The sequence below is a fragment of the Passer montanus genome, unplaced genomic scaffold (assembly GCF_014805655.1).
Source record: "Passer montanus isolate IOZ18808 unplaced genomic scaffold, ASM1480565v1 scaffold66, whole genome shotgun sequence".
Lineage (NCBI taxonomy): Eukaryota > Metazoa > Chordata > Aves > Passeriformes > Passeridae > Passer > Passer montanus.
In genome coordinates this window covers 721316-738702 of record NW_024371704.1, presented here as the reverse complement: position 1 = coordinate 738702, position 17387 = coordinate 721316, and the positions used below count along the sequence as shown (strand labels likewise).

The window sequence follows — 17387 nt, the reverse complement described above, 5'->3', positions numbered from 1 at the left end:
ACAAATGCAGCTTGGTTTGGTTTTTCTAGGGAAACCAAACACAGGTGGGCTCTCAATTCCCCCCAGATGAACTGCAGATGAATTCCCACAAAGCCTCTTTGAATAGGCAAAGCCTCAGCACTGAGGAGTGTGGGCAGAAAGTGCCTTAAAAAAAGGTTGTGAATGAAAAATACCCCTTTGGGCTTTCTGTTAGCCTTGCAGTCAGACCACTTCATAATGCCAGGACTGAATCTGGTCCCACAAATGCAGCTTGGTTTGGTTTTTCTAGGGAAACCAAACACAGGTGGGCTCTCAATTCCCCCCAGATGAATTGAGATGAATTCCCACAAAGCCTCTTTGAATAGGCAAAGCCTCAGCACTGAGGAGTGTGGGCAGAAAGTGCCTTAAAAAAAGGTTGTGAATGAAAAATACCCCTTTGGGCTTTCTGTTAGCCTTGCACTTCACTGTGCCCTGTAAATCTAGTCTTTATAGTGTTGAGTCAAGCCAGAGACCTACCAAGCATCTGCCTGGAGAGCTCCCTCTCCTCCCCAGCTCTGGGATTTAGCAGAATTTACTGGCAGGGATTCACTGAGAAATATCAAGTTGCCGAGAGCGCTGGATTAGTTTCAGCCCGCTAAATACCGACTGTGCAAGGACTCGGGGGACTTTGCCACGGGCTGATTTACAAATATGCAGGGCTGGAAGGGAGGGCAGGGAGCAGGCAGGCACAGACCTGCCCCACCCTCCCTGCTGGGGAGCCAGGCTGGGGCCACGCTGCCTTGGGAGCCCTTCCATTCCTCCTGCAGGGCTGGGATCCTTGTGCTGCTGCCTTGGGAGCCCTTCCATTCCTCCTGCAGGGCTGGGATCCTTGTGCTGCTGCCTTGGGAGCCCTTCCATTCCTCCTGCAGGGCAGGGGATCCTTGTGCTGCCACCTGCACTTATCAGCCCCTCCAGGCAGGCACTTCTGGCTCACATTCCCCATGGGATTCCAGCCCTTGGTCCTCCCTGCACCAAAGAGGGCAGGTCACCCAAATGCCCTTGAGGATTTCCTGGTTTGGGAAGCAGTGGAATCACTGGGATTTTAGGCACGTGCAGATGTGCATCAGCAGAATTGTGTGGGGTAGGGGGAGCTGGTCAGCACTGCAGCCCAGCTTGGCTGCACTGCCCATCCCTGGGTGAAGGTCTGACAGCCTGCACCACAGGGAATGCAGAAGACACAAAGCACTTCAGCCTACAGACACTACAAACATTTTTCCCCTTGGCCCAGCAATGCTTTCCAACAGTGCCATGAACCCTCTGCACCGGGAGGAAACTGAACTGTGTGGGGAACAAGGGCACCCCTATGCCAGGGAATGCAGCACAGTGCTGGGAGCTCAGCAAGGCACACCCATGCAGCACTGTGAAAAAAGAACTGCTCAGGTCCTGCAAGGCTGCATTTGTAGCTTTCCTTGGCTTAAAACCTTCATAACACAGACTCTGACAGACAGCATCCAAGCCAGAGGTGGGGTTTTGCCCAGCAGGGCTGTGTCAGCTGAGGGATGCCTGCTGCTGTGCCTCCAGAGATCCCAGACTGGCTGTGGCCTCGAGCCCCAAAGCCTCACCCCAGAGCTGTGGAGCCTGGCTGACAGCAGATCAGCCCTGCAAGCTGGCAGAGCAGCAGCTGGGATGGAAATCAAGCTGCAGCCTGCTCCCTGCTGCTCCCATTCAAATGTGCTGGGTGTTTTACACACACTCCAGAGAGCAGGAATGCCTTTGCTTGGCAGAATCCAGTGCTGCAGTTCACATTTAATTCTCCCAGTGCCTTGGAGAACAATTACTACACAACACTCTTGGTAGCAGTAAGAAGAACTTTAAATAAAGAACTTTTTTTTCCCCCCGTGGTGTGTAATGCTCCCCCTGGTGCATTTAGGAATGTGAATTATTTACCAGATCATAAACCAAGTTGGTCACCCAGTAGGTTGTCATCCCAATGCCTGAAATGTGCTGCAGCTGCTTGGCTTTGGTTTGGTGCTCCTTGACCATGTAGAGCACAAAGCTTGCTGTGGTGATGGAGTAGCCCACCAAAACAGACATGGACACTATGATGTCCAGTAAGCTGTTGAGCCTGGGAAAAAAAGGGGAGAAAGATGCACTTGGTGAGTGAAAGTGGCAGATTTCCCTCACTCTGAGGCTTGGTCAGAGCTCAGAAGCAATAAGGTCCTGATTCTGGGACAGATCTTTTATAATCCTGGAATGGTTTGGGGCTGGAAGGGACCTCAAAACCCATCCTGTTCCAGTCCTCTGTACCTTCCACTATCCCAGGTTGGCTGGCCTTGGACACTTCCAGGGATGGTCTCACCATCCTCACAGAGGAGAATTTCTTCCTTTCTTTGCTCCCTGTGCTGATGGCAATGATTTAGAGCAAAAGGGACTCACAGGACTGAGCTGGAGTGCTGGGCCTCAGCATGGAGTGCAAGGGCCAAAAGGAAAATAATGTCATTATTGTTATTATTATGATTATTATTATTATTATTATTATTATTGTTATTAGTTTGTTTACATGCCTAAACACACAAAGGTGTGAGGCTATAGCTGTGACTTCCAGATCTCCATGAGATCCTGCCAAAAACTCCACAGGATTCCCCAGCTCTGGTGGCAAGCAGGACATCATTCATGTATAGGGGGAATGAACACAAGTGAGAACAGTTTCATCACTTAGAGAAAGATATCCAGTAATTTAGGCTGGTTTTTGGTTTCTAATAAGCTGGTTTGCTCCTTTTAAAGCTATAAAATTCAGGCATCAGCCAAATGAATCTGCTTACATTACTTGTTCTTGACTCTGTCCTCCAGGATATGGGTGAGCTGATAGGAAAATACCTATGGATGCAAAAAAAGAAAAGAAGAAATTGAAAATGTGTCCAAATTAAAGCTTCCTTCACCAGCTCCTGATGTTGACAACAATATAGAAAACTATAGAAAAAGAGAAGAAAAGCAGATCAAAAGTGTGTTTCTGCTCTGTCATCTCTGTGTGATCTTGGGCAGAATTTTGAGCCTCCTCCTTTTTGCTAGGATTTCACTTGGCTGCACAGCAGATCTGAAATTCAAGCCCTGGGCTCTGTTCCTACCCCTGCCTGGCTGCCAGCCCCATTCCCTTCCCACACCTGGGTATTCCAGCTTAGATCCCTCAGCACTGACACCTTCCAAACTGATGGATGTGTTCTGTTTCAGAGCTGCTGTCTGCTGATCCCACCTCATTCCATTTGTTCTTTTATCACCAGGAACAAGTCCTTCCCTGCTGCCCTCCTCCACAACTGCTACCTGATGTCTTTCTCCATATGGGATCTGTGGAGGTGAGAGCAGAAACCCAGGTAAGCTACAGGCACTTTTGCCCCCATTGTGGCAGTGAGATAATTCTGAACTGTTCTGTCTTAAAAAGCTAGGAAAAAAAATAAAATAAGGAGTATTTTTATCAAAGTTACTATCAAAAATTTAATTATCACACTGATAAGTCCCTGTGATGTTAAAAAAAAAAATCCATTAAAAATGGGTTTGTATCAGGCCCAAACTGCAACTGAGAAATTCTCTGCTTATGTGCAGGTACCTTCAGGTGAGATTTCTCAGCACTCCTTCTCCAAGGAGAGCACCTAGCCCAGAAGACACTGGTGTTGTTCACCAGAGTGCTTTTGCCATGTCTGGAGGCAATCTGTGCCCACAAAAGCAGAAGGAAGAGCACAGAGGGGCTCTGGTGGGCCAGTTCCCACCCCCAGTGCAGGTCTCTGCCTTGGCCCCACCAGGATGGCAGCCCAGGCTCTAAGGTGGTTCTCAGTTCATATTTTGACACCTAAGAAAATGCCTCAGGGAGTGCTGGGGGACCTCCAGCTGCTCTTAAATCCAGAGGTTTTCTATACCATGCCACCTGTGGAATTTAAACTCCTCACAGCCAGGAGGCAGACCTTAGGAATGGTGTTTATTCCTAAGAATTATTCTGGGAAATTTTCCCTAAGAATGGGCACTCTGACAGGGGGACCAGAAGGGAGGAGCCTGAGGGTTGAGCTGACCAAATGCCACACTCAGCAAATGAATTTGAAAGGGAGGATTTAATCAGAAATTAATTTTGGAGGGAAAAAAAAAACCCAACCAAACCTCAGTCTTGTCATCAGTGAGAGAAATGGGATTAAAATCTTGGACTGCTGATAAAGTCATACAAACAGCCAGGAAATGTTTCCCTTCTCCAAAAGGGAGAGAGAAAGAAAGATACTGTCTGTCTAATCTGTTAATACTTCACTATAAAGCCATTTTCCTTTACTGGAGCTTAGGCTAGAAGTCAAAATTTCCATTTCAATGCTTCCTCCTTTTTTGTTAGCTGGGATTGAGAGAAGAGAAAGCACAATATACAGAAGTCAAAAGCTATTATGACTTGCTTAGTGACAGGGTAAAAAGCTTTTTATGTATTTTTTTAAAAATACACCCAGTCTAAGTCAAACCTCCAAAGCAGGACTGGCACCTCTTTCTCACTGCTGAAGTGACAACACACTTTTATCTGGCCATTCCAATGGTTCTTAAAGCATCATTTATTTGTCACAACCACAACCCGACTGAGCTGCCAGGAGCGTACCCCACGGAACGTGCCTGCAGTTGTATTTCAGACTGGATTTACTCCCCTCAGGGGAACCAGCCTCATCCACTCCTTTTATTTCTCCCCTTCTCTGGCTTGGATGATCAGTGGGAAGCAGAGAATTGTCTGTCTGGTCATTTAGTACTAAGCATTTCTTCCCAAAACCACGTAAGCAGCGGGACAGATGGAACAAAAACTGCTGCTATTCTTTCCCCCTGAAAATTGCTGTTTTGCTGGTAGAAAACTTTCCCTGTGAAAACTTTCTGGCTGTTCACAAGAGCTTCCTGCCTTTGCTCTTTGCTCTTTCCCAACACAGCATGTGTTGGGAATAGAGAGACAGAGCAAGGAGCTTCAGTGCTTAATAATTCAGCTGCTCTGGGATGTTGCTGCTGCTGGAAGCGCCTGGCTGGGGTCTCCTCTCTGGGCAGCTCTGTGATGTGTGAGCTGAGGGCACACTGCAAACCCCAGAGGGGACAGCCAGGCCCTGTTTGAGGCCAGGACAAGGCTCTGGTGTCACTCCCTGTGAGCTGAGCTGGCTGGGAGGGGAGTCTCAGTGCAGTGCAGTGGAGTGAGCTGGGAAGCAACACACGCTGGGGCCAGTTGTGATCAGCATCTGCTGCTGCTGGGATTCAGGGTGTCACACTCAAAGCTTCAGGCCAGGTGCCTGGTTCCATCACAGCTCAATTCAGACATGTCCTGTGAGCCAAGGGACACTGCCACCTGTCCCTGTGGCACCAGGGACAGCAGCCCCCTGAGGTGAGCAGGGCTAGGCCTGGCCAGGACATGGCTGGGAGGGCACTGCTGGTCCAAAAAAGTCAATCAGGAGGGTGTTTCTGCACACAATTGCTGCTCTTGGCAGAGCAGAGCCCAGACATCTCTGTGCAAGATTTCTGAAGATAAATATCTCTCTTGTCTCTGCACCTTGGCCCTCTCTGGAGGCAGACACCCCTGCAGACAGGTCTGTGCCCACACTGCACTTTGAAAGGGGCTAAACTGCAAAGGGAAAGGCAAGGTGCCCTGGTTTACCAGCAGGAATTTGGGTTGCTGCAGTGTGTTATGGAGGAGAAGCTATGAGGACCCCAAATGGGCCATCAGCAGTCCTTGGATCTGTGTATGTCAGGTGTCAGGGGAAAAACAAGCTGAAAATTATGTTTCTCCTTTAATCTCTCCCTCCCCACTCTCACTCAAACCCAGACACATGGATGCCCACACAGCCTGGGCTGCTCTCAGCAGAAGGGTGACATATTAAAATTTTCTAATCTAACCCACCCCTGGAGATGGCCTAGAGGAGCTTTTCTCTGCATAACTGATGGGCACCTATCAAGAGACAGCCCTGGCAGTGCCACATCAGAGGCAATAAATCAATCAGCAGCCACTGGCTTGTCTTGGATGAAGTGTTTTGTGTAGGAGCTGGGGTCCTCCCTGCCCAGCTCCCCTGAGCCTCTGACTAAGACAAATGAACTCTGATTTATTCATGCTTTTGAATTCTGTTTTGAAAGGAATTGCAGAACAGTGCATAAAGGCCTCATTAAAGTCAAGGTAAGTGTTGTCATGGATTTCAGCAGAACCAGGACATCCCTCCAAAGGGGAGGAGTTATCTGCTCGTGTAAAGGGACACTTACCATATCTGGAAGTCTCATTTTTTGGCAAGTTGGCTCGAAGAATGAAGTTGTTCAAGCTGTTGAGATAGGCTGGGAGGCTGTGATAACCCTCAGGATTGTACCACACCTGCACACAATTGAGAAATTGAAGCAATTTGGGAGTTATTACTGACAGCATGTTGGTTTGTCCTGCTTCACTTGTGCAAACTACCTCACATTTTAGCCCTGGTGCTTTACAACATTTTCACTGAGCTGAACCAGAGAAATGGGCATATCAGAATGCACCAGCCAGCCCTCGTTATGGTACATACATCCCCTCAAGAGATAAAGGTGCTACTAATTGATCCTTTCACCTCTGTATAATAAAATTATGACAGCAGAAAAATTGCCTCCTGCTAGCAAGAGAAGTGAGACCAATAAAGAAGAATGGAGAGAGAAAAGAAAATGATCTGCAAGTCATCTTTGTCATGCCAAGCTGCAGATTTCAGAGGGTTTTGCTTTCTTTTTTTTCCAGTCCCACACTTCCCCTGCCAGGAGGAGCAGGTGGAGGTTGCTTACCTTAGTCAGTGTTCTGTTGGGGGGCACTGGCCTGATGTCAAACTGCAGATCTGGTGTCAAAGGCAGCCCGAAGCTCCAGCCACCATACCTGAGTAAAAACCAGAGGGAAATGCATTGCTGCCCTCATCCCAAAGCTCTGGTTGCCTTGGATGGGCCATGCCTGTATGCCACTGTAGCCTGACTTCAGAGAGCTTGTCCCAGTGTAGAGCCAAGCCACCTCTCCCCTGGGAGCCTTTTATTGGGGGGAAAAAGACCCAGAATCTTGGCAACCTTGTCACAAAACTGCTGAAAGCCTCCCTGTGAGGAAGAGCCTGGAGCCCAGTGGACTCCTGAGCTGTGTGCCTGCCTCTCTGGGCTGAGATGCTGCTCCTGACCCAGGAGATGAGCAGCTGAGTTTATCAGTGGCAGATGGACACGTTTCCTGCCAGCCTTAGTGGCAGGTGACCTCTGCCCCAAGCTCTGCTGTGCAGCTGCCAGGCAGAGCCCAGAGCCACCCCACAGCACAAGGAAATGCTCAGACTCTGGAATTGGAGGCACTCCTCCAAGTGAAGCACACACTGAGACTATTCAGAGAGTCAGATCTGGAGGAAAATCTCTCCCCAGGGTTTATTCATGACAGGCTGTATCAGATTTTCCTCTTTTTAAAGATTTGAGTCAGACAAAGGCTTGTCTGCAGATCCAGCCCCAACATGCCAGGTGATTGACACGTTCTCCCCAGGCTATGATCTGCTGTATCAAGCAGAGCACTTGCACGAGCCTTTATCTTTTATCCATGATTGCAGGGCACTTCAGCTCCTTTCACCAGATTCCAAACCCCTGCTGCTCTGCCACCTCTTCAGCAGAGGGGATGTGGCAGGTGTGGGATGTCCTGCCTTGCTCCCAGTGCCATTCAGCAGAGAGGGAGGGGTTTGTGACGCTGTGCCCCTCCAGGTTTGTCCCCTACCGTTTCTGCAGGAAGTCTTTGGTGGTTGCCAGGATGTAGGACTCCACATTGTGCCCTGTCACGTTGTAAAGTGTCCGTGTGGAGAAGGTCCTTCTGTGAGGGGGAGTGTAGTTTGTCTGTGGGCATGTCTGAGGGGAGACAAACGAAGAAAAACTTTAGTGTTTGTGTTTTAACAAAAAACCACCACATCAGGACAAGATTGAGAGCCTGCCATGGCAGCAGTCTGGTGCTGAGCCTCATTCCTGCAGAAGCTGCTCCTTCCCAGGCCAGGGTGCAGGGACACACAGCACACATCCCTGCACGCTGTCCCAACACATTCAGGGATGTGCTTAAAAAAAACTCTGCTTAAATCTACCCTTCAGTTCTCCTGGCATCAGTGGGACCTTGAAATGTGCTTCGTGGGCTATGTAGGAAGATTTTGGCTGAATCAAGGCTGATCCTACTTAGCAGAGTGACTGCACAGACAACTGCAGAGGGCAAAACAACTCACAGAGCAGAAAACTCTGTGGTGGCCTCAAACTCTCATCTTCCATTTCTCAGCAGCTACACTCTGTATTTCTGCTTTACTGTCAGTCACTGGAAATGTTTTCCTGGGCTTCAGAGAAACCTTGAATTAATCCTGAATATATAATTTAACATGCTGAGGGCCAAAGTCACATCAGTGTTTCATGAGGTTGAAGTGTCCTCCCAGACAGAATGTTGGCTTCTTCCTTCAGCTCATCCCTAACAAAAGCCCTGGACTCCCCCATTGTGCATCTGTTCATCTGAATACACAAAATAGCTTCCTCCATGCTGAGGAACACCTGCCTGTGCCTGCTAGAGGTGAGAATCAGCTTTGAACATTATCCCAACTTGCTGGAGAAATTATGCCAATACTTTTAATGATGTGAAATTAGGTATATGTCCAGAAAAGTGCACAAAATAGCTGCATTTTAAAAGAATGACTAGAAACGTTCAGCTAAGTACATCCTTTATGTTAAAAGGCATCACATTGTGCCATGAGTTTATTTGCTATGGCAAAAAGCAGAAGACAAGTGAGCAGCACTGGAGGGAGGAGAGCTCAACCCCAAACTGAACTGTAAAACTGTAACACCCTTGGGGCAGAATCTGCCTTTTCCCCATGTGCAGGCAAATCCCAGCAGTGCCCATATCTGGCTCTGTAGGTACCACTGTAATGCAAATTATTATTATTAATCATTAATATTTAGAACAAGGAGCAGATCTAGACTGCATAAAGTTAAATTCTGAGGAGCAAGCAGCAAAAGCAGCTGTGATTCTATATACTGACAGTGCTTGTAGGAGATGAAATCCTCCACTTGAACACATGCTCACCTCTGTCAAAAGGGACAGTCATACAACTCTCAAAAACACCATTAAACCTTTTCCCACCATGGGGAGCAGGGCAGGGGTGTTACAGTGTGAATATTCTGAGGATGCTGTCTCCTTTCCTGTCCCCAAACTGGTGCAGACAGTGGTTATCCAGTTAACAAGGCCAAAGAGAGACAGGAGGACTTGGAATGCTGAGTTCCCCTTAGCATCATGCCAGCCCATAAAACCACTCCCAACAAACAAGGCCCCCAGTTATCCCCCAAACCCCTTCACTTTTGGGTTTATCCAAGTTACCTGGATGCCATCTGTGCAGTTGCAGGCAGAATACTTGGTTCTCTGGTTTCCACTGGTAATCCACTGGCCAAGCATGTCCTCTGTTAAACACTGCCTGAAAAGGAACACGTTTTCCTCTGAGGCTCTCTGGGCTCAGGTGTGCAAACGAAGCTAATTGCTGTCATGTTTAATGACAGCAAGGCTGGCAGTTGGGCAGCTCCAGCAGAAAGGCAGAGCCTCTTGTCAGCTCTGGGTGGTTCAGGGAATCCCCAGCCTGCTGCTGCCTCCTGTGCCCCTTGGCAGAGAGCCCTCCCTGCTGCTCCCTGCGCCTGGATTCGCTCAGCCATCAGATGGAATCCAGGCACCACTTCATTCCTACAGTAGACTGTGCAAGGAATTGGCACTCGGAGGCCAAAAGCATCTGACACCTGCCCAGAAATAAGGGCTATTGTTGTGGCAATCTCTGGGCACTCCTGTATTGCCTGGGCAGTCCTTGCAAACACTCAAGGTAAATATTTGCCTGCACAAGCATCCAAGTCTGCCCAGGACTTTACCATCCTAATAATTTATCTGCAAAGCCCAAAACAAACCAGCCCTCATGGCACAGCTTCTAGATAGAGGTAACAAACACTGTGCTGAGGGCTTGCTGTGTGGGCTCACGTTATAATTGGAATTATTGGGGCGGCAAGGACCACTTCCCAGGGAGGAGAATTGCTCGTTTTGGTCCTGGCATCCTGCCACCAGCAAAGCTGCTTCCTTATCACTCCTAATAATGCAGGAGCCCAATGCATGAGAATTCTGCCCATGATCAAAGATGGTTATTAAGGTCTAATGGCTAAAAGTGTCATGCCAATTCTCTTGCAGGTTTGGAGTTTAAGTGGAAAAAAACCCCCAGAACTACTTACGAATTGCTTTCGTTCATGCACGTGTTATCTGTCCCAGGGAAAGCCAGCATGGAAGAAACTAAAGCAGCTGTGGTTTCATTAAAATTCCTAAGAATTAACAAAGAAAAACAGAAAACAGGAGAAGGTTCAAAGAATTTCCACTAGCACTGTGCAGAGGAAAACTGTGTTTGAATGAAACAGGATTTAAGGTGTTGAATAATTGAGTATTTGTGGAAGCAGCACTGAAGGACACACAGTACGTGAGGACAGTCACACAGGTTTAAAAGGAGCCCTCACCACCTCAGCCACTCCAGGGATTTGCTGCCTCTAGATCCAAGCAAGATACTTTTGGACAATCAAATTTCTCTTTAAGGGGAAAAAAAAAAAAATCTACTGCAATTTCCAGGCAGTGCTTGCAGCCCTGTCTCAATCAGGTCTCTCATCCGTGACATCCACTTGGTTTTGACCATTCAAGAAGATTGTCCTTGGTTGTGCCCCAGCTCTCCAGCAATGATCCAACAGGAAAAGCAGGGAACGTGAGGAAGAGAGGACTCAGACATGCAGCTCTGGCTCATTCCCCCATCTAGCAGGACTGAAGTGGAGAGATGTGAGGAATACACCTAGAGAAAATGGCTTTAGAGCTAAATTTTGTATTTCTGAATGAGAGCTGAGAATTACTAGAGAAAGAAAGAGGTTCACAGCATGAAAACCAAATTATACCAATTATAGTTTTGTTGGTAACAGGATTTTTAAGGAGAATGAAATAATTAAGTGGTGATAGCCTAATGACCCTGGAAAAGCACATGCTCTTCCAATTGCCTGTGTGCCTTGGACCAGCAGGGCCTGACCAGGAAAGAATATTCTGTGCTAACAGAGAGGAGGGAAATGCTCACAAGATGGACAGAATTTGATCCCAGAATTGTAAAGTTGGAGGCAACTAATGTGAGTACCTCATTTCACACTGGGGGAGGAGTATATATGTGTACATTAAGAAAATCCCTATGGCTGCTATGGGGCTGAAAGACTCCAATGGGAAACACCAAGAACATTCCTCAGACATTTCATAGTTAAATCCAGCTGAGAGGTTGTTTTTCTGAAGCTTTCTGGTCTGAGCCAAGCCGTCTCCTCAGAGATCCCTTGGGAACAGGGTTTCTCTGTGCTGTCTGCACAACATAACCACATGTCCTGTGTGTAGGACACTGGCTGTGCTCAGAAACAACCCTGAAGGGCTCGTTCTGAACCAGGGGGAGTCGGGTGATGCCTCAGGGATTAGCTTTTATATTTTTCAGACTCTGTACTGCTTTAGTGTGTAGTTCTGAGCTTCATATTAGGGCATGGTGAGCTCTCTTCACAGAGTAGGTAGACAAAAACAATTCCTTCTCTAGCTGGGGACCAAGGACAAGTGATCCAAATTTCACGGCCAAGAGTATAAACAATGGGAACTGAAGAGAGAAAAACAAGAAGGATGGGACTTGTTAAGCTAAAGCTATAATTGGACAATTAACTCCAATATGCAAATGAACCAGAAGTTACAAAAGTGAGAGACCCCGTGACTGGTTGTCCATTTTGTGACCATTTTGGTCCATCCTGGGTGCAGCCCTGGTTGGGCTCTTGCACGGCCCAAGGTGGATCCATTGAGGCCTCTTAATAAATCCCTGCTTTATTCTTTAGCTCTGTCAGGTCTCTGTTCTAGGCCGGCCTTCCCAAGGCACCACGGGGTCCCGAGGAGCAGCACTCACCCAAAGAAGTCTGCCTGGTCGGCTGTGCCATACAGGGAGGGGGACAGCAGCAGCTCGGGGTACTCGGTCTCCTTGGTCCTCAGTGTCCCCAGGCCCATGGCAGCCATCACAAAGAGCACGGGGAGGATGACCTGGGCGATGAAGCCGCGGACGTCGCGGCGGGTGTGGTGGAACCTCTTGATGAACAGGGCTGAGGTTCTCTTCAGCAGCAGCGGCAAACCCCGCAGGCTCTTGGACCTGATCAGGAGCTGGTCTGGGCACAAAGGATGGCACTGGGTCATGGCTCAGCATTTGTGCAGTGCAGGGAAGTGATGGGTAGAGCACTCTGGGAGGAAATTTAGCTTCCTGAACACTTTTACAGATGGCAAATCCAAACTACTATGCGGCATTCACATTCCTTTGCCCAGGATTTTCTCCTGGGAAGCTGAGAAGCCTCAGAGAAAAGGAAAACAATTCTTATCTCATTTGCTTCTCCTGTGTTTTGCTCGTCTGGAATGTGTTTGGAGATTGTTTACCCACAGGTGATTGTTTCATTGGATTCTGCTGTGAGCTGTTTTGACTCAATGGCCAATCAGTGCCAAGCTGTGTTGGGACTCTGGAAAGAGTCACGACTTTTCATTATTATCTCTTTAACACTGAGTAAGTATCCTTTCTGTGTTCTTTAGTATAGTATAGTATTCTTTAATATAATATAGTGTAATAAATTAGCCTTCTGAAAACATGGAGTCAGATTCATCATTCCTTCATTGAGACATTCCCTAAATACAATACTACTAAGGTGGAACAAACCAGGATGAGGCATAGTGTAATAAATTAGCCTTCTGAAAACATGGAGTCAGATTCATCATTCCTGCCTTCGTTGAGAGACATTGAGCAAATACAATACTACTAAGGTGGAACAAACACAGGATCAGGCACAGGACTCCAGTCAAAAGCTCATGTAACACTAGTATTTTCTTAAATTTCAAATGTGTACGTGTAGTGACCTTCAGTGTGAGACCTTGCAAATATGCTTCCAGATGAAACAGGTTGTCTACATCCTACCTACCCAGCTGCAGCTTACAGGAGAAACATATTTTTCATTTAGATTTGCAAGATGAAATTTTTCATAATTTAAAAAGCAGGTCCTCAGAAAAATAAATAACGGAATTAATCCTGAAACAAGAAAACAAGCACAAGCCACTGGGCCTCTTGCATGGACAGGTTTTGTGGTATAGTAAAAGCAGAGCCAAATCCTGTGCCAGCTATTCTTCTTTATGAAATATTAACCTGTATAATATACCACGAAGGAAATCCTTTTCAGCCTTTTTAAAGGGTGAAACAAAACACTTTTCTACATGAGTGACTGTTTACAGTAACGTTTAGAGTGCAGGTCTGCTTTGAGAAGTACAAAAGTACCTCTCTGTGTTGTCCCTTGGATACCTCTCTGACTATAAATGGTATATTTATAAGTACAAAGCAGTGTTTCTAACCCAGGTATGTCTCATTCTTGGGTTGGACCACCTTTAGGAGGTCTCAGACCCTAGGGATAATGGTGTAGCTTGGTTCTCTTCTGAATTTACCCCACTGTCTGCTCCCTTGGGCTCCTTTACCAAACTGCAATGTCTAGGGCACAGCAAAAAGCACCAAGGAGCTCAGAGCTGTGCTGCTTTTCCAACAGACTAAGGGATTTCCTTAAAGTTTCTTTCCAATTCTTCTAGTTATGGGGAGATAATCCTCTACATCTATTACAGCAATTACTTTCAGAGGTACACATTTAGTCTTTCACCCACATGCTGTATTTGATTAGATTAAAACCTGGATCAATTTAAAGGAAGGCAGATGCAAACAAAACCCCTTCAGTAATTTATCCTGTGATTCAGGATAAATTCCAAAGCAGGGGATCTAAAGGACTGATGAGTGCTGTATTTCCAGTGATTTATAAGTTTTGTGATTCCTGGCTGGGTGAAATGTGGTTTTCAACAAAGAAAGAAGACAGGGAGCTCAAATCAGTCCATCTGTCAGCGTTTGCATCTGCAGTAAATCTGGAATAAACCCTGTAGGTGATTGAGTACCATCTCTTTCTGTGAAGGTGTCTGTGCTCACAGACATTTCGTCACCACCAGTGTGACCACTGACTCCAGGCAGCTGATGGGGCAGCACAGCAACTTCTTGCTGGTCCTTCACAAGCTCTTTTGTCAGATTGAGGAACACCTATGGAGCAAGAAAATATGAAGAAAAATTTGTCCAAATGACTCCATTTACCAAAACAATTACCAGAATCCACTCTCCTGCTTTGTAACTGTAGTTGGTGCAGTAGTTATGTACTATAATCTTCTTTCTATTCTCTTTGTGAGAAAAAGCCTGGCCAGCAGAGAGCATAACATGGCTGCCAGAACAAACTCACTCTTTTTCCTATGAAAAATGGGGCTTGCTCATGGGTCTTTTTTTATTTTCTTTGTCTCCAGTGCCAGCAGTCCAGAAGAGGGGCTGGTCTCTCGTGGTACCTGTGTGCTGGGGCTACCAACAGCACTGTAATAAAGCAAGAGCAAGAGCAGAGTTCCCCACTCCTTGCAAGCAGAACACTTGGCCCAGGCCAGACACTATGGATGGATGTGTGCTGGGGCTACCAACAGCACTGTAATAAATGCTAGCAAGAGCAGAGCTGCCCACTCCTTGCAAGCAGAACACTTGGGCCAGGCCAGACACTATGGATGGGCTCTTTCCATCTGCTTTATTCCTCTGAACTCCAGAGTTCACATTCTGCAGCCTTGCCTTTAACCTTCAAGAGGACCCTGGTCTTTTTCAACAACTGAGATTCCTGTTTTCACAAGGCCATGGAGATCACTCAGCTCCTGCCAATACATCCCTCAACCAGCCCCGATGACTCCCTTGGAGACAGAGCTGCCAGGAGCTCTAGGCCCAGCTCAGACACAAACCTTCTTTTTGGTGAGGGTCAGGTGGTAGCCATCCCCAAAGGTTTCCTTGAGGTAGAAAGGAGAGCCACAACATTTGAGCCCTCCATGCTCCAGGAAGGCGATCCGGTCACTCAGAACTTCTGCTTCATCCAGGTGATGTGTGGAGAGAATGATGGTTCTGCCTGGAAAACACAGTCAGCACAGAATGAACACCTGGTTTTATGGCAAAACTGGATTTTAGAAGGATTTGGGTTACTTTCTTTTCTTCCTCAAAAACTTCTGTGTTTCCCTACATAATGATATAATTGCAGGGGTTCCAGAGCTTTCCCTTGCTCTGGATCAGCCCATGGCAAGTAAGTCCACATTGTTAAATCAATACAGTGAATGTTTATAGCAATTTTATTTTATCACATTCCGGTCAGATCTTCCCTTATCTCAACAGTGATACAGCTACTTCCCCTTGGTCTGGATCAGCCCATGGCAAGTAAGTCCACATTGTTAAACCAACACAATGAATGTTTATAACAAATTTTTTTTTATCACATTGGTCAGATCTGTCCTTATCTCAACAGTGAGACAGCTGAAAGCCTCACTGAATGAGGGGACACAGAGTATCAGGTGAAAATCACTTGCATATTTTGGTAATTATTAGTGAAATTGGATGAAAGGCAACAAGAGAGACAAATTTTACAGTATTGTAAGCTGTGTTCTATGGTGAGGTTATTTTTTAGATGACACTGTGAATTTACAGAAACCAACCAGGATGCACCCTCCAGAATTGCAAAATCCCAGTCTCCCAAAATTGCAGGGGTTCCAGAGCTTTCCCTTGCTCTGGATCAGCCCATGGCAAGTAAGTCCACATTGTTAAATCAATACAGTGAATGTTTATAGCAATTTTATTTTATCACATTCCGGTCAGATCTTCCCTTATCTCAACAGTGATACAGCTAAAAGCCTCACTGAATGAGGGGACACAGAGTATCAGGTGAAAATCACTTGCATATTTTGGTAATTATTAGTGAAATTGGATGAAAGGCAACAAGAGAGACAAATTTTACAGTATTGTAAGCTGTGTTCTATGGTGAAGTTATTTTTAAATGACACTGTGAATTTGGATGCACCCTCCAGAACTGCAAAATCCCAGTCTCCCAATTTTTTTTCTCTCTGGCCTCCAAAACCCACAATTCAAAGCCACTGGTACCATCTTTGTAAAGTGACACAAATCACCTTTGTCTCTGGGCAATACCTCCTCTCACAGTACCTTTCTTATTCTTGGAGATGATTTCCCAGATACTCCTGCGGGAGCACGGATCCACCCCCGTGGTTGGTTCATCCAGAATCACCACCCTGGATCCCCCCAGGAGAGCAATAGCTATGGATAACTTCCTCTTCATCCCCCCAGACAGGGTGCCAGCCAGCTTGTGACGATGGCTGTACAGCCCAGTCTCCTTCAAAGTCCTGCAAAACAGAGGGAAAACAACCCCCAACAGTTGACCTTCAAGCATTTTTTCCAAGCAGGGAATCTGAAAATAGCTGAAAAAACCTGCTCAAGTATGGACTGCTCTACTGAGTGGTCACAGTGTAGAGTCACCCTGCAGCTCAGTCACTGGGATTTTCATTTAAAACATTTTTGAGGATTTTTTCAAACTTTTCATCTGACAAGTCAAGGTTAAAGGCTCAACCCCATCACCTGAGACACCAAGATCCAAACTCCCTGGGATGTTCTAACTGCTTCATTTCTCTGCAGAACCAATAAAGCCAACATCATCTTTCTGACTGGTTGATTAAATCTCTTCCCAGGGCAAACTGTAAAGCAGTGAGGAGTAGACCCTTAGGCCTATAAATTCATCTCCAAATAATTGCCACAGCAGCCTGTAAACCCCGCTGGAGAAGAGATATTGTTTTCTTACAGCACAGGTATCAATATATTCCTCCAGTCAGAGCAAGGCACCATTTGAACCCTAAGCTGGAGCTGCAACAAGACCTCCAATCCACGATTTTGAGCTTTGCAGGGGCACTGGCACCACCACACAACTATTTTGACAGCCCTCTCTCCCTTCTGCCCCCCTGCTAATTCTGTACCTCTTCACTTCTTGGTAGAGGTCTTGTTTGCTGCAGTGAGGGACTTTGATGTAGCCATAGAGCAGCAGGTGCTCCTTGGTGGTGAGGTAGTTGAAGAGCACGTCGTGCTGCATGCACACCCCCATGTTCTTCCTGATCACCTCCTGGTCAGTCCTGATGTCTTTGCCATACACAATGATCGTGCCTGATGACGTAGGGAACAGCCCAGTCAAAATAGATCTGAAGGAGAAAGAAAGGGGAAGTTAGGAAAAGGAGGAAGCCATGGGTAATATTTTTCATGTGGCCTTGTAGCTGTCACCACTTCCAAGGTTTTTTTGTATCCCACTCCTTCCAGCCAGACACCACTGCCCACTGTGTGTTCTGCTGCCCAGCCATGCTCTGGCAGAGCAGAAGCAAATTAGCATCCATGAACATCCCTGTTCCCCTCTGTGGGATTGCAAGGGCAAGCTCCAAGCTCACCCTGGCTACTCCTCACCTCTCCTGTTACCTGCTGCAGCCTCCCTCTCCC

At 46.9% G+C, this 17387-nt stretch overlaps 1 protein-coding gene across 1 annotated transcript in view; it reads right to left on the bottom strand.

Moving 5' to 3' along the window:
• Positions 1-17387, bottom strand: part of ABCA12 (ATP binding cassette subfamily A member 12) — a 77575-nt gene that overhangs the window by 11131 nt on the left and 49057 nt on the right. The window contains exons 30-41 of the mRNA XM_039728577.1: positions 16880-17098; positions 16059-16255; positions 14819-14979; positions 13955-14093; positions 11901-12153; positions 10183-10269; positions 9299-9392; positions 7676-7803; positions 6733-6820; positions 6196-6301; positions 2781-2835; positions 1906-2083 (exon numbers count right to left, since the gene is read on the bottom strand). Of these exons, the coding sequence (XP_039584511.1) occupies positions 1906-2083; positions 2781-2835; positions 6196-6301; positions 6733-6820; positions 7676-7803; positions 9299-9392; positions 10183-10269; positions 11901-12153; positions 13955-14093; positions 14819-14979; positions 16059-16255; positions 16880-17098 (1705 nt within the window). The remainder of the gene's footprint in view (positions 1-1905; positions 2084-2780; positions 2836-6195; positions 6302-6732; positions 6821-7675; positions 7804-9298; positions 9393-10182; positions 10270-11900; positions 12154-13954; positions 14094-14818; positions 14980-16058; positions 16256-16879; positions 17099-17387) is intronic.